Genomic DNA, 17262 nt, shown 5'->3' on the forward strand with positions numbered 1-17262 from the left:
GTGATTGAATGAGTACTATAATTATAATAATTATTATTAAAATATAATAATGTATAGGTATATAAAGTAAAATTAAAAAAATCAAAACTGATATGTTCATTATTGGCATGTGTATCAAGTTGCAAAAATGTATGAAGGCAAATCCATGCCAGAGATTTTGTTCGACTACATCCATTCGGATGTAAACATCAATCGCATATTAGATTTGAAACGTGATTTGTAGCGTGACTATCGTCACCGTTTCCCTACATTCGAGTCGAAATTCTTACAGCAAAAATTTACAGATTGCTGTTCTTGCGAGGGAACGTTACGTGCTGTCAGTTTGAGGACTTTCTAATGTAGATGGCGACACCATCTCTGCGATGCGCCGTATTGGTAAAAACAAGTGGCTGTAGTGACTGTATACAATATGGCGGCTTGGCTCGAAAATCGTAGGCACATCGCTGATATAAACACGGTTTACTCAAGTTTCGGTGAAAACATTAACTGTTGAGTGATAGAAGAAGATAAGGGACATGTGTGAGGATTGGATATTTGGTAGAACAGTGGGCAGTTCCTCGATACCTAGTTGTATGAGGTGAAACAGTGAAAATGTGACGTGAAGTGGGCGGCGAGGCTCGGCGAGGAAGAGTGTCGCGCGGCAGTTGTACGAGCGGCGCCGAGTGCGCGGGTTCCCTGGGTGGTGCTTTGTGAAAAATCAGTGAGAAAATTTGGAAAATGGAGTCCAAGGAAGGCTACGCTGACCTCTGCAGGCTCTGCGCCTCCTACGACGCCATAAAAATGGACATTTTTGGTAAAGAGGGACGGAGTCGACAGCTTGTCGACAAAATTCAGACCTGCCTTCCCTTCAAGGTAAATCCCAGACATGTTCGTTAACACCTACGCCATCGAGGCCGTGCCAGGGTCGTCGCTACGGCATCGTTGTATGTTATACGCGGCGATTTATCCTCGTTCTTGACTATACATTTAACCACGTTCGCATCTCCTCCGGTTCGCTACAAGAGGTATCGTAACGCAACGACTTCCTCGGCGACGCCCAGAGATTCTTTCTTTCTCGCAGCTTCAACGCAACGTCTACGAAGCTAGGGATCGGGCGACATTTTGCGCATTGGAGCTCGACGTGTAAGATCACGTCGTCATCGGGACGACGGTTAATCGTGTTGATCGCGTATACGACAAAGTCTTCAGCCAAACTTATGGTCGATCATTCGTTTTCTACGGATATCTAATGATTTGTTTAAAGAAATGGCAATTTTTGCGATGTATAGTAACAATTTATGCTTAAAATTGAAAACAAAAAATTTTATCAATAATTATAATGCTGAAATGACCGTCGACTTTTTAAGCGAATGCACAAGCTTGCATGTAGTACATGCATACAGCCACAGCATGTATTTTGTTTATATTTACAATAGTTGATACAATAATGACTAATACCAAACAGAGTATACGTTAGTGTTACACATTTTTTTGTTCTTCTATTTTCATTTTGCTCCTACGAATCTGACAGCTATTCGTCAGCTAGTAATTTTCAAGGTTAATTTAATCGCTTCGTTCAACTTCCACGTGTTGATTTATTCTTCGTTGCTTTCACACACGGTTATTATGATAATTCAATTTCCTTCAATATGGGATTCTTTCTAACTCCAATAACCGATTCTATTAATCTACTCAAGTTGTGGTCAGCAATGTGCTTCAACTTTACACGAATTTACGGTACGCTCAAACGTGTGTTTACATTCGATTACACCCTTATACCCTTGCGCACGCTATCTCCCGTGCATTCGACAAACACATTCGTCTGTACATACATTAGATGCTACGAAAATCATGAAAATCGATGCGATTGAAACAGGGTGTTAGATTTACGATTTAAAAAAGGAGTAACAAAACAATATTTACCTGCGTATTAATTAAATCTCTATGTTACTGCTAATTGTTATTACTCTAAACATACTTTTATTTCCATTTTCTAATTCATAGTATAATACACGATGCATTAACATTCCGAGTTTGCATCAAGTTACTGAGTGGATACACATATCTTGTATCAAAATTATAAGAAAATTGAAGAACTCGAACTTGAAGGTCTTTGTGTAATAACATCATTAGTGGTCTGCTACGTAAGTCGAGGATACTCGTGGTATATTTTTTATTATCTCGCGTCCACAACAGCTTGGTTCTTCGAGCAGTAGGTATGTCGGGTCGGGTGCGGTTGTTGGCTACGTGGAAGACGAGCCATGTCCCGGTGCCTCGGTTGTCCCCTCTTTTCCTCTTTCCTCTTTCCCTGGTGTCTGCCTGCCCTCTCCCTCGCGGAAGTTGGCCGTCTGCTAGTGCGACGACAGCGAACCCTGGGTCCCCGGGTGGGTCGGGTCGGGTCGGCTTAAGAGCTCGGCTCTGCGTTTAGCCTCCCTCCGGCCTCTTGAGCCCTGACGCATCCTCCTAAGCGATAAATGCTCTCGGTAGGTTTTACCCGTTTTACCCAAGTTTTCCGCTGCATTTCGCTTTGTTACGTGTTAAAATCCCGCATCCCGCATCTCGCGTCTTCTATCGCGTTATTTTGTCTTATTCTTATGAACATTCGACGCCTGTTATCGTGGTTTACTTGACGCAATCGTTGAAAATTAACGTTCGCAGATGAATACTATGTACGTTGTTTCAACACACGGCCTTCGAATTTTTCGGTATACAAACGGACGCGCGACTTTTCCTTCGTATTTTTTCCCACTGTTACTTTGACAAGAGTTTTTCCAGGCACCAAGAAGCCTGTAATTATTTACTCAAACTCACCTCGACTCATTTGAAAAACTCAACTCCGATTCAAATGTTGGGATCTTATCGTTAGATTCTGCGCAGAGATAATTTTCAAACGGCATGCTTCCTCTCTGTCGGTACAACTAAACATTTCTCGACGAAGCGTTACGTTTCAAATGCATAGAAAAAATCCTGGAATATTCTCATTTCGATTCATGAACTTTTCATTTCAGTTTGAAATCATAAATAGCGTTTGGAAATTTGTCACACTTCGAAAAGAGTCGAGACAAACTATTCTGGAAATTACAGTCAAATAAAGACCGTACAATTTTGAGATATTTTCAAACTCTATTTAAAATATTTTTCGTGCATTGCCGTACATAGCTATTGACAAGTATCTGTAGCTAGAAAATATTGATTGCCAGTTGTGTACGAAAGTCTTGCGAAAATCATTCAGGGACAGGAAAGAGGAAAAAGTAAGTTTGTCTTGTGGTAATTTTATTTCGCATATTCGAACGTATCGAGATCCATTCCGAAATCCGAAGCTTTCTGCAATTCACCTGCTTCGAGCAGCCATGCAAGAACATCAGCTCGCGCAGCTGCACAACTGGCTTCGGACGTACCGAGCTAGTCGTCTTGTCTGCTGCTCAAGACGGCTGCGTAATCTTACTGCACGGCTATGTGTGCATTCTGCTCATTCGCATACATGCCATGTGTTTATACATGCATGTCCATCACTAACGCATTGTTTTCCCTACGTATTTCAATAAGTATATCATTACACACGCAATAACGCATTAAATGCCCACGTTCGATGGTGCAACCATCACGCCGGCATTATTATATACCTACCCCGACGAAACTTTCAGGTCGTGATAACCCGTTGGAGTCCCCCCATTGACAGTACCGTTAGGTTGAAATAAAACCTGACCGGCCTGACCTAAGTACCCGCCTTGAAAATCTAAGGACCTACCTGCCTTTATGAAAATTGGCACGGATACCTGCGGAACTGTGTAGTCGCAAACTTAACGTACTTGGTTTTGTACGGACATGAATATAAGATTTATTGCCATTTATTGTACGGAGGACAAAGTGAAATACGTATTTCACGGCGACACATTTTCTTATCCAATATGTATTCATTTCCAGGTAATACAGGTAGAATGGATACAGGAGGTGACCAAACGGTGCGGGTTTGAAATTCCGAATTACCTGCTAGTTTGACGAAGCCGAAGTTAGTATCGTTACTCAGGGTTCGTACACACAGGGAAAACCGGAAAAAATCAGGGAATTTCTTACAGCATGGAAAAGTCAGGGAAAAGTCAGGGAGTTTCGAAATTAAGACTGGAATTTTGAGTCTATCGAAGAAATAAACTCGTTCTTATACAAAGTACCGTCGATCTCAATAAAAAAATAGATCCCACTTGAAATTTTGTTTCGTCGCACCACTTCATACATTCTATGTATATTACCTAATACCGAACCTTCTGTCGTTTTTTTTTTTTTCTTACGGAAAATTGCAGACTGTTTGTAAATTGATAGTCAGATAGTAATAAGTGATATTGTAGGTATTAGTGATAATGTGTAAAAAATTGTCATTAATCAGTGGCATATTTCATGAAAGGTTACTGGAAAATCCCATTTTCAGACTGGAATGCCTGGAAAATTCAGGGAATTTAAGATTCCAAGAAGCGTACGAACCCTGATACTGTAACGAAACATCAGTGAAAACTTCATTATTGTTTAATTTTAGAATAACTTTCAATGAGTTGGCTTTTCCAAATATTAATGTATTTTATTTATCGTGGTTTACTCAATTTCAGACAATTCTGAAGGTGTGAAGTAACGATTTGTCCTAAACGTGCATCCCTACAACAACGTTACTAATTCCAACCTCATCTAGTTTCAGCATCATAATAATTTTACGTTTCTTCCGCCAAATAGAGTTTAAGGAATTACATCCATCGGAATGAAGCTGAAACTAGTAGCCAGAGTTAGCAGCCGAACGTGTTAAACTTTTTGGAAATAAAAAAATGCCGTTCCGTTTTATCCTCATAATTCTATAGAAGTATTGGGGGTTCAAAGTATTTGACAAAATTAGGATTTTGCGACTTCACTACCTCATTCAAATGAACATTAGAACGTTCGGCTGCTAATTCTGGCTGATAGTTTCAGCCTCGTATCCATCAGACGCAAAGTTAAATCCTAATAATTATACGATTGTCACGATAACCATCCGCGCCTGATGCAGCTTAATCGTCTAATCGTATATCCAACGTTACTAGCTCATTTAATAGTAATCTTTGTGCAACCGAATAAAAGAGACCGATTGACGATTGCAAGTTTCAGCGATTACGCGAGAGTCAATTACACACGAGTTACACGTCCGCGGTAAATTACAGTAATTTTTATGCGTGCGGTATTACAAAATCTCACTTCCGTATACACCAACGTGCGGTGATGGATAGCTAAAACAATAGTCGTAAAATAACATAAGTGGGATATCGGTGTCCCTGCTTTGCATGGAGTTCATTTTAAATTTGAATTCCAAGTAGCTTGATCAAAAGCCGAAATTAGACGCATGTTATGTATTTATACTTGTTTGCATTTATCCTCGTTAACTCAGTATAGCTAGTTAAAGTTATGATTGAAATTTTTTTAATTATTCGCAATGAAAGCAAAAGTAAAGTAATCGTGCCAGTCTAGACATCGGGAGAAAGTAAAAGAAGTCACGTGCGCCGCTGACTCAAGGTAATTCGTGTATTTGGATTTCGAGAATATATAGATATATTTCCGACCAATATACGTTACTTTCGATTATAGTATATGTTGAACAAATTTGCCGTACGATGATAATACTGTTATCCATCTCTGCAATATTTTTTTTTTTTGTTACATAAATAAACAACAGGGCGGCTAGGTGGTCTAGTGGAGTAAGTCTCCGGTAAAGCATCTCTAAATACCAGGTTCGATTCCTGGCTCCGTCATTAATTTTTCAACTCACCTGAAAATTTTCGAAATTGTACTCTTTCTAATAAATAAAAAACACCATCAATCGTCAGCGTCCTATCCTTTTCTATCAATAGACCTATAATTGTCTAATATTTAATATATGTAATCTAAGTTGTCCAATTCTGAATTTTTATTTGTTTATAATTTTTTAACGACATGAAATTGGATTATGGTTAAAGTTATTTGGATGCAACACTGGTTGTTCTTGACACAGTTTAATGCATGTAAGAGTTGTTTTAAAAATGCTCTCAACCAAGGATGATGAACCCATGTGTATAGTAATTCAATGTCTCCTTAATATGTGCTTTATTCAATTCTTGTGCTTGTTGTACTTAATTAATTCATTCAAGAGTAAAATACCTTGACCTACATAGTAAATAGTAAAGTAACACTTTCTCTTTTGTCCTTTCATGAATGAATTGGGACTCAGGGAGTTTTTACTACTATCAATCCAGTTGTTTCTTATTAATTTCGAACCTGCTTGTACTGACGTTTTTTAATACATAGTCGGAAAATTCAAATGAGAACTTTTGTATAATACGTTCGCTCTTCCTAGTATACACAGATAAAAACTGTAAAACTGTGTAGGGTAAAGTCGTTGGTTAATTAATTTTTATTTCATTTTTCAGATTGCAGAAAACGACAGGCTACCGAAATGTCTTTGCTATCGGTGCATGTATAATTTGGAAAATTTTTACGACTTCAGAACAGCATGCGTTAACGCAGTGGCCCTACTTGAGAGATATCTGCCGCCCCATCACGGTGATGTAAGTATCTTCTTTGTCTTTTGTTTGAAATTGAAAACTTATGTACAAATCACGGTGTAATAGGTAATAAATTGACAAAGAGGTGTAATAACATATTCAACAATCCTTTTCATATTGCACAACCAAGATCGGGGATGGAACACAAAACCACGGCCATCAGTTTAATCAGCTGCATTCAGAACTCCTTAAGGAAAAAGAAAATATGCCAATACTCATTCCAGAAGCCCCCATAGTAAACCCCAACGGTGCTTTAGGAACTCCACCAAGGTTGAATTCGGATGGAGAAGCAGATCATGAAATTGAAGAGATCCTCGATCACGGTGTCAGTGATGATGGTGAGTAAATTTAATTATTAATTAAACGATTTTGGCTTCATTGCTCTCATTGAGTATATTGCTAATTGCGCCATACTGAGATAGGTGCAGATGATCACGATGACCAAAAATCAGAAGAATATGAAATGGATATGGAAACAAACCCAAGTGACTTTTTGGAACTGACGTCCATGGTGACTGAAGATGTGGATGAAGGTGACCCTCTCAATCTTCCAGGGGCTAGTAATGGATCTGGTATATTTCAACATACTTCAGAACAACACGAAGTTTATGTCTGCTCTTTATGTAACAAAGCGTTTAGTTCGAAAGGACACTTGTCACTGCATGCTAAAATTCATGCTGGAGCAGGTGATATTGTTGGAGAAAAGGTCATCACTGATGATCATACATCGTACAAAAGGCCGTTTCAATGTGATTTATGCAACAAATCATACTCCACTGCGAAACATAGGTGGGGTCATGTATCTACTGCCCACAGGTGAGCTAATTGTCTGATCCATGGTAACTGTCACGTAGAAATAGTTTCGTATTCATACGATTTGTTCATTATGTGAAATATTTTTGCGGATTAGAAGAGTGTTTTCCTTAAATGTCAATTAACATTTATTTCTCAATTATTATTTCGTAATCTTTAAGTTCTTTCAAATCATTACTGTAATCATGTTATTTTATTTACTCTAGAGGACATCCAGCAGTGACGTGCAGGTACTGTTCACGGATTTATTCGACAAGAACAAATTTGGAAGAGCATGTAAAGGCGCGGCACTCAGGTTTACCGCCACCTCCTGCGTTGCCGCTGCCCTATGTTCAACAAGATAATAAATTTCAGTGCAAAACATGTCCAAAAATGTACACAAATGTGACAGATTTGAACAAGCACAGTCGGGTATGCGCTGGGGAACGAAAGAAAGAAACTTCCAACAAGATTTCTATGCAAAAAATTACTAAGACTGTTATTGACACATCTGATTTGTCAAGTTTAGACTCTGACGATGAAGGTAAAGATTATAGGGATGCAAAAGCAAAACTGGCAAAAAATCCCCAATTAACAATTCTTAAACAAGCCTTGACAAAGAAGGAGAATTTCAAACGAGATTATGACGAACGAAGAACAAAGCAAAAACCGAAGCAAATATGTAGAACAGGTAAATTTGTCGAAAACGTAACACATTAGTCTGTTTCATATTTTTTTTATTTTTTTTTTTTATTTTTTATAATTCTTATAAAAATTCTCGTACCCTTTAATATTTCGTCTTCTTCTTCAATATTAATCAGATGTTCAACTTGTCATGAATGATATAATAGTGAAACGTTAACAGCAACATTATATTACCAAACAGATAGCAGTGAGACAGATGGACAGAAGAGGTGGTATTGTGAGACTTGTCCGCAGAGCTTTACGTCTGTGGATAGTCTCAAAGAACATGAACTCACTCACGATGCTGACAAACCTTTTATTTGTATCCTGTGCGAAAAAGATTTTTCATTGAAGTCGTCACTAAGTAGGCACATTGTGGCATCTCATGGCGTCGATCCGGGTCCAATAATTGATAGTGATAAATGTCTGAAAAGATCTGCAGCTTTGCAGATATCCAAAAAACCAAAAGAAACAGTAACCCATGACCACAGCAGGGATATTTCGGAGTCCTCGATGTCCCCTCAGGTATATTATAGGTCTATCTAGATTGAAGTTCATTTACTCAATGCTAAATGTATGGCTAGAACTCGATGAAATTGACGTTTCGTTGATGTTTATTTAGTACTTCACAAAAACTTAACTTTTTACATTCTTAGCCGTTTTTCAATCCTTTATAACTCATGATAGTTCATAGGTTCTGCAATTATATTCCTATGAATTATTTATTGAATTATTACAGGGTAACCTTGATAATGAATCAGAACATGAAAGCAGTCCGGAGAACATGATTGAAATTGAAACTGTTTTCGTCTGTGAAATCTGTACTCGCGATTTCAATGATCGTGCTTCACTGTGGTTGCATATTCGAGCAACTCATAAAGAACATGCAGCATTTGCATGCGGCGTGTGTTTGAAAATTTGCTCTGATAATACTCAGCTGCTGAATCACGTCAATATGTACCATGGAGGGTCTAAGTTACACGTTTCGGAACAGCGAAGGTAAGATTCTTTTGTCATTTGGTTCTAAAGTACTTTATCACTGAATATGTACATTGCTTCTTTCAGGTATAGTTGTACAATTTGCGGCAGGCAACATGATTCAAGAAAAAAATTAATAACACATGTCTCCATACACAATATTGACTCTGGCTATGACCCAGCCGGTTTTGTTCAGCTCAATAGTAATTACTATAATGAAAATTTCAACGGTAACGAAGCAAATGATCAGACATTAGAGTTTGATGGTGACGAAGGTGAAAGAATGGATTGTTATATTTGTAACAAGTCATTTCCTAGTGAAGATCATCTTATACGCCATCAAAGAAATGCTCACAAGGTAAAATTGTATGGTATGAAACTATGAAATATGAACAGTTATTTTTCAACTTTTGAAATGATGATTGATGAACAAAATTTATTCAGCATTTATTGAACAAGTCCCCAATCAAGACGTTTCGAGGGTAATATATTAAATTCTTGCTGTTTTCTAATTATACAAAGTTAACCAGGACTACCCTCCCATAGGCTACCAATGTATTCCGCATGAAAGTCTGCTACTAAAACGTTTCTTACTTCTCATAGGAAATTTGTCTTTTGGGTATTACAGCTGTTTGAAATTGGCTAATCTAGTAGCATCTGATGGCGCAGAATAGAATGCGATTGGCAGCTCGTGGATTTCAAATGGCTGTAATTCGCAAAGAACAAATTTCCTATCAAAAGTAAAAAAACCTTTCTGCCGCAGACTTTTATGAGAAATACATCGGTAAACGATAAGGCAATAGTTCTGGATCAGCCTATATATCTGAATATACCATAGTTATAAAAATTATCACGACTATTTGGGCACAAGCCTCTCACAAGTCTTGTTACCAGATTAGCTGTTTCCGAGAGTAAAAGAATGTTTTTCTATGCAGATTGTTCTTATTTCATAATTGAACAGTACTAGTCTATAAGAATAAATAGTCCTAAGAAATAGGCAGATATATGCTATGACTGATAAAGCACTACTAAAAGTGGTGATGTCAATGTGATCAAATAAAATACACGTACTCTTTAAAGAGCATTGATTCTATTGAGTAGTATGACCAATACCAGTTCATTATTGTTTTATGAATTGGTCAACTAGTCTTTTAGAAACATCTATTTTTAAGGATCATATAGCATAATTTTACAATAACATTTCGTATTTTTGTGAAGTATTCAGGCGATATTTATCAGTTGGAATACTGATTCCGAGATACGTTTACAACAACGAAATTGCAAATGATTAAACTTGTCACTTCCTTTTTCAGTCTGAACCACTGGCACCAATCGGAGATTCTGCTGGCAATGGAAGCGGAACTGGTTCTGTGAGTGGTAATGGAAATCGAGCACAGTATCATTTATTTTTCGTATGTGAATTATGTGGTAGTTCTCACCCAAGCAAATGGGAACGCTGGCTTCATGTCAGTAGTATTCACAGCAATGAGCCTGCTATTAGAGTAAGTTTTTAGTTTATCATGTGTTTCTTCTCCTATGGCATAGTATTCAATTTCAAATAAGTTCAACTTTTGTTATTTCATATTGTCTTGAATATAGATGCTGTATTTACAGATGAGATTCATTGAAATTGAATGTGTAGACAATTTTAATAACATAATTACAAGCAGGTTTCTATTTCTTAACACAGTAGGCTCGTGAAAAATCTTCTCTGAGAAATAAATTCATTATATTTCATTTCGTTTACTTTAAAAATTCGATGCAAATATTATTTTTTGAAATCAAAAACGAAATAATGATAATAATTCAAAAATTTTTGTTGCATTTAGTGTGAACGGGACACCTGTGGCAAAATTTTCGCAACTAGATCATTGCGCAATGAACATGTCCAACATCATTCTGCTCAAGGCGCATCCCCGAATACCTGTGAAATATGTGGAAAACTTTGGGGTAGCCGAGTTGATTATTGGAAACATGTGATGGGCGTTCATTCAGATACCGTGCCTTTAATTTGTGGAGTTTGCCTGAAGGTTTTCCCTGACGTAATTCAACTAAGTGCCCATGTAAAAGCCAAGCATTGGCCTCTTACAAATGGAGATTTTAGTTGCGATATTTGTGGTAGACCATATTCGAACAAGTCGAAAATGTCCAGACACAGAAAAATTCATGGGCTGGATGTAGATAGTTATATAAATAGCAGTGTTCTCGAGTCAATTACCGACGCCGCCAGGATTGATTACAGCATTCCTGATCCAAATTTGAGCTGTGAAATGTGTTCTAATTTGAAATTTGCAGATTTAAAAGAATTATGTACTCACAGACGAAATATTCACGGCTTGTTCCCGTGTGACTTATGTAACAAATTTTACGGACGGACGTCTCACTTATGGAAACACGTTAATCGCGTGCATAAAGGACATGAGGATGTAACGTGCAAGTACTGTTCAAAGACAAGTGCTTCGAAGGAACATTTAGCTGCCCATATTGCAAAAATTCACAGGTATGAACCAGACACTAAAAAAGAAACACGGGAATCGATGAGTGTCAAATCACCAAATCCAGATGACGAAACTCCTCATCATTGCGAAAAATGTAACAAAGGTTTTCACAAACGGTATCTATTACGTCGTCATATGAAAGGCTGTCAGAACTACCGAAAAGATCCTGGGGCATTGCTAACTCGCTGTAGAGCTTGTGAAAGGATATTCAAGGATCGTGCCAGTTTGCAAAAGCACATAGAAAACCATCATAGTACGTATATGTGTCACCTCTGCAATGAAGAAGTAACATCAAAGTTAGGTATTATGACTCACAACAGAGTTCATCATATGAACCATCCTGAATTGACTTGCGATCATACCAACTGCAAGAAATTATTCAGAACCAGGGAAGATCTGGAATCTCATAAAAAAGATCACAAATATCACAATACACCAAATGTCTGTGATTTTTGTGGTGACACCGTGGAAAATAAGCTCAAATTGAAAATGCACATTTTATCTCTACATAGAAATGAAATCGGTGTTTCTTGTGGAGTTTGTTTGATTCCAATGAAGGATCCCAAGGAATTGAAGAGACATGTAGAGGCCGTTCATAATCATATTTTATCAAAGCCAAATACCTGCAAGGTATGCGGCAAACAGTATGCTTCCAAGTGGAAAGCTTTCGATCATACAAAAAAGTGTCACGGAAAAGTATTCCGGACTTGTAAACAATGTCTTGCTGTCTTCACCAAAGATGAGGCGCTGAGAAACCATTATGCTAATGTTCACAATGTTCCAAAAGACCAGTTATCTGGGTTCAATTATCGATTAGAGACGTTGAGTGGCAAGCCAGACGACTACGAACCAGCAAACTTACTTGTTAAAGAAGAACCGGAAGATTTAGACTTTGAAGAAGATGCATGCGATGAAGATTCTAGCGAGCTGAAAAGAAAGAGACCTTTAAGTGACACGTTTGATTGCGATCTATGCCACGAGATATTTTTAAATGATGAAACATTGACCCAACATTGCCAAAATGTCCATAATACGAATCCTCTTAGGATGTCGAAAAAATCGAAAACAGATTATGTAAGTGCTAAAAGAAAAATGAGGGAGAGAGAAAACTTTGAATGCAAAAATTGCGGAAAGCAGTTCTGCACAAAAACTTTGTTTTGGAACCATATCAACGTTTGCACAAAACGTAATAGTGTAAACAAAGATAGTAACAATAGTTTTCAAACCTCAATTCTTGAAGCGCATTTGAAAAACAATAATCAAATAAAAAACGAAGAGCCTGACCCTATTCTAAACGAATCAAATTTGAATATACCAGACTTCAATTTATTTGAGGACATAAACATGCAACTTTCAGCTCAAAAACCTATTCCGGATCTAATGCCTATATCCTCAGTCAAAGGAAATTCCAACAGTAAGTACCCACGTAAAGATTCTAGAAAAGTTTACGATGAATCAACAAATACGGAGTGCGCATGTGAAGTTTGTGGAAAACAGTGGCCAGCGAAGAAACATCTATGGCAACATCTGATTCGTTTTCACAGAGTCGAAGCAGCCGTTACCTGTGGTGTCTGCTTGAAACTTTGTCAGACTTATGAGGAATTAGCAAATCACTTGACAGCAACACATGCAGCGATTCTGACTGGCGAAGGAAACAACTTTACATGTAAAATATGTGGGAGATATCACAATGCAAGAAGTAAATTATGGTTGCACATGAGTATTCATATAAATTATCATGGTATTGAGTGGTGTCAGGATTGCCAACAAGGATTCGAGGACAGAGAAAAATTGACTGAGCACTTGGAAAATTGCACAGGAAAACAAATTGAATTTGATGATCATAGTAATGACATAGATGCAAGTGTACAAAATGAAAATGATAATGAAGAGAAGGGCAGTTTGATAGATGAAGATAATTCATTGATGGAAGAAACAGAAGAGTTAGAATTTGAGTCTGAGGCAGAAGATCATGTAACAGAAAATCACGAGGACAGTAACAGTGATGTTTCACACAGTGATGCTGGTACTGGCAATACAAGCGACGAGGAAGAAGACGACATTGACAATGAAGAGGACGTAGATGATGGCGAGGAAGCAAACGAAATAGATGACGAATCTGGAACACAGAGTAGAATCACGGGAGATCTCAGTAGTGATTCACACAGCGAAGACGAGGATTCTGAGCATAGCAATAATGATTTAAATGAAAAAGAAACTAACGATGTAAGTGTTCTAAGTGACAGCAATGAGACAAACATCATGGACACTGAAGATTATGGTGAAGATAAACTCCAGGAACAAGGAAAAATTGTTGATGTAATTAAAAGTCCAAAAATTGAAAATGAGAATGAAAAGGAAGATCACGATTCTCGAAACGTCGAAGTGAAATTGCAATTACACAATGTTTATGAAAGAGAATTTGAAGAAAGACCTTGCGAACTACAAAATCAAGCACTTTTAAAAGAAGAGCCTGGAGATTATTTAGACGATGAGGGTCCGCCTATTTTAAGTCCAATGGTACCATTACCTGTGAAGACTAATATGGAAGATGAGGAAACCAATCAGTTTGATACAGTGCAGTATAAGTTGAGTCCAATAGCAGTGACAGCTCCAAGTTCTGAGAGCCTGACAATGGTGAGTGAACTAGACCAAATTAGAGATGAAATAGAAAAAAGTGAATCCTCATGGCCAGGTGCTTATTCGATAAAAGTCGAAGATGATGCAAGCACAATGGAAAATACGAATATATCTACGAATAATTTGACAGAAATTTTGGGATTAAACTCTGATAATGATCAAGAAAGTACGGAACTCCAAGATGTAGGTGCAAAGGTCGAGAGTGAAGCTTCTGAAAATGAGGAGGCTTCTGGAAACGAAGAGGTCACCTTGAATGACATAGACGACAGATCAGATCGTGAAAACCATAATGAAGAAACAGTAGAACATAGTGATGAGCATCAGGAAGATAATTTGGCAGAAATTTCAAGTGTAGTTGACATTACAGAGGATGTATTTGATGAAAACTCGAACGAGGAAAGTGATGATATGGAAGTAGTAGATAATGAAGACACTGTGCAAATACCTAATTTAGATGGAACTGTACTTATGGTCGCCAATGATGCTGATGGTAATCAGATTCTAATACAGCGTAATGTTTCTGATTTGCCCAACGAAGATTCGAATCCCGAAGTGACAGAGTACATTTTACAAGAAGATAACGAATATGAAATAGATAACTATGATGTGACTTTAAACGAGGAGGATGAAATGCAACAGTCTGACGACAGTTCCGAGGTCTCTGAAGAAGTGAAGAATATTGAGTGTGAAGAGAATAGTATAGAAACTGAAAATAATACAGAAGCAGTAGAAGACGATCAGATATCTATCATCAGTGCCAAAAGAGAAGAAGTGTCAAGGACGTAACTTACTCTGTACAAATAAAATTAAGAAATTCATCAACTATTATAATAATCCAAAACAAACAATTTATTTTTTAACAAATCATGACTTTCTGGCTTAGATATATCTATTTTCCAGGAATTAATCATGATGTGAAAAATTCTGTGGGCATTAAACCACACTGAGTTTTATACGAACATAAAGTATTACCAAAAATATTTCGTTGAAATAAAGTCGTTGTCTTACGGGCCAAAATAGACTCATTATTCAAAACAGAATATCTACTCATAATACGTTCTTATTTTAGGCAACATCATAGAGTACCAATGCCTCAAAATTAACAATAAAAATAAGTCGACATTTTTTGAGTACCAAACTTGAGCACAAGTGGTAAAGTACAATTGAGCAATCTTTTTATTTTCAACCCAACCCTATATATACATAGTTACATATAATTGTGGAAATAAAGGATTCAAAACTCAGGGCTTAAATATTTAGTGGCACAGGCATGGTCATGCTTTTTGTGCTATGAATATCCGAAATGCTACAGAATAATTTAAAATATCCGCAATATCAAGTTAAGGCCATATCAAGAAATTGTTATATCATACAAGTGAAATAACTTTTTAAGTTTCAATAAATCTGGCAAAATTTCAAATTTGCTTGAAGAGCACAAACTTGTTGAATGGTTAAACGTATAATAATGGTTACAGACCGTTCCCTAGCTCCTGTACCCCACACAAGCTATTAATAGCTCGTGGAGGATATACCCTTTCAGGAATAGCGGGTTTGTAAGTAATTATTGTTGTTATTATTATTATTGTAACATTCATAGTTCCGACTAAACTGTTATTTGTATAATATTGTGTTACGAGGTAATTTGAATAATTTTTGTAATTTTCGGCGAACTTTCGTTGCAAAGTGCCAATTACTTGGTGGATCGGTAATTCTGATAATAGGACGATACGTAATCAAGTACGTCCGTATTTATTTGCCATATATATATATATATATATATATATATATACATACATACACATATATATATGCATATATTATATTTTACATATCAGTGTTACAGGCAGATTGGATAATCTGGAATATTCCACACATACTTGTATCGTCATTAGGCTTATGAAATTCTACACATATTACATATTCTACATGAATTTAGTATATACCAGGATCCGAGCGAGTTAACGTATTCCAACGGCAAATTGTTTTATACGTGCAAACGTAATATATAACTATATCACTGTATAACTTCTCCGTTGCTTGACCCTGTCAGTAGATTCCGTGAATCATAATGAACTAGAGTCGCGACATATTCTCTACTAGTGCGTCTACTAAACTAGTCATAGATTATCTATTCTGCCTGAAACATCAATATTATTTATTGTATTCATTCCAAAATAATTATTAAATAGTATGACAGTTTATCTTCGTATTCAAATTACATAATTAATTGACTACGGATGACAAAAATTGAATGGTTGTGTTTACCTTGCCGATTTTTTACTTTGCTTATAAGAATTCTACAAATCTTAATTTCATTTGTGCTTTTCTTAAGATATTTTGAACATACTATTCACACCTTGAATACTGCAAAGAACGGGTCACAATATGAAAATTTAAAGTGGTGTAGAAAATGCTTTCTGGATATGTTCTCTGTAAATATTATAGCATATTGCCGTCATTGAGGCAAGTAACTATAAAATTAAACTTTAAGTTGTGATAAAATGAAAAACAGTCATACTATATTTTCTATTGTATAATGACACTGTTTCGTTTAGACTTAAAATTTCATATCTAAGGAAATGTATATTGTGATAAGTCGATCACTTGTATAAAAAAATCAACAAACCATTTACTTAAGTTCAGCCATAATACAAAGCACGAGAATGAAGTTTATTTAATCATTAGTTAATTAAAATTGGATTAGTTGATCATTTAAATAGATAAAAATATATCATTAGAATTTGCTAACATAACAGTTATATAAAATGAAAACCTTTTGAAATAAATGCCTAAAGTTAATTTGCATAATTTTGTATTAATGTCGACGCTTGCTTATTTAGTGAATGCAAAATCTAAATCTTTCTATTGACGTAGATGCAAGTCAAATTTAAATCGATTAAAAAAAGAACCTGTGAAATTGAAGTGAATCCATTAGTATAATAATGTCGAATATGGTTCAAGTTTAGTTATAAATATTCGTTTTACCCTGAATATATTACAATTGCACTCTATGACAATTGATCAACACATTATGCATAATTCATTTCGCTTCTTCCCTCCGGATCAATATTAAAATTTCTGACCCTGTCTGACTTCCGATGTTTTGTTAAAATAACTATCTACGTCTACCTGGTTAAAAT

The 17262-nt window shown here is 36.5% G+C and overlaps 1 protein-coding gene across 3 annotated transcripts; it reads left to right on the plus strand.

The window, feature by feature from the left end:
• Window positions 1–395: 395 nt before the first annotated feature.
• Window positions 396–15890, plus strand: LOC124212481 (zinc finger protein Xfin). Of its 3 annotated transcripts, none has more exons than XM_046612553.2 (10): window positions 396–852; window positions 6396–6533; window positions 6661–6868; window positions 6953–7346; window positions 7550–8013; window positions 8209–8531; window positions 8746–9005; window positions 9072–9342; window positions 10298–10486; window positions 10814–15890. In XM_046612553.2, the coding sequence occupies exons 1-10, from the start codon at window positions 718–720 to the stop codon at window positions 14906–14908; spliced, it is 6477 nt and encodes a 2158-aa protein (XP_046468509.1). In that variant the 5' UTR covers window positions 396–717; the 3' UTR covers window positions 14909–15890. The 3 variants fall into 3 exon arrangements, with proteins under 3 accessions (XP_046468509.1, XP_046468519.1, XP_068991008.1); XM_046612563.2 differs by having other exon boundaries at window positions 10298–10354; XM_069134907.1 differs by having other exon boundaries at window positions 6959–7346.
• Window positions 15891–17262: the final 1372 nt, after the last annotated feature.

This window comes from Neodiprion pinetum, chromosome 1, assembly GCF_021155775.2.
Source record: "Neodiprion pinetum isolate iyNeoPine1 chromosome 1, iyNeoPine1.2, whole genome shotgun sequence".
Taxonomy (NCBI): Eukaryota; Metazoa; Arthropoda; class Insecta; order Hymenoptera; family Diprionidae; genus Neodiprion; species Neodiprion pinetum.

What these genes read in the sequence shown, in the direction of transcription:
- LOC124212481 (XM_046612553.2), top strand. Translation starts at nt 718, where the DNA reads ATGGAGTCCAAGGAAGGCTACGCTGACCTCTGCAGGCTCTGCGCCTCC. An exon ending in CATGTATCTACTGCCCACAG is followed by an intron (nt 7,347 to 7,549) that starts GTGAGCTAATTG and finishes TATTTACTCTAG; the next exon opens with AGGACATCCAGCAGTGACGT. An exon ending in CACGTTTCGGAACAGCGAAG is followed by an intron (nt 9,006 to 9,071) that starts GTAAGATTCTTT and finishes TGCTTCTTTCAG; the next exon opens with GTATAGTTGTACAATTTGCG.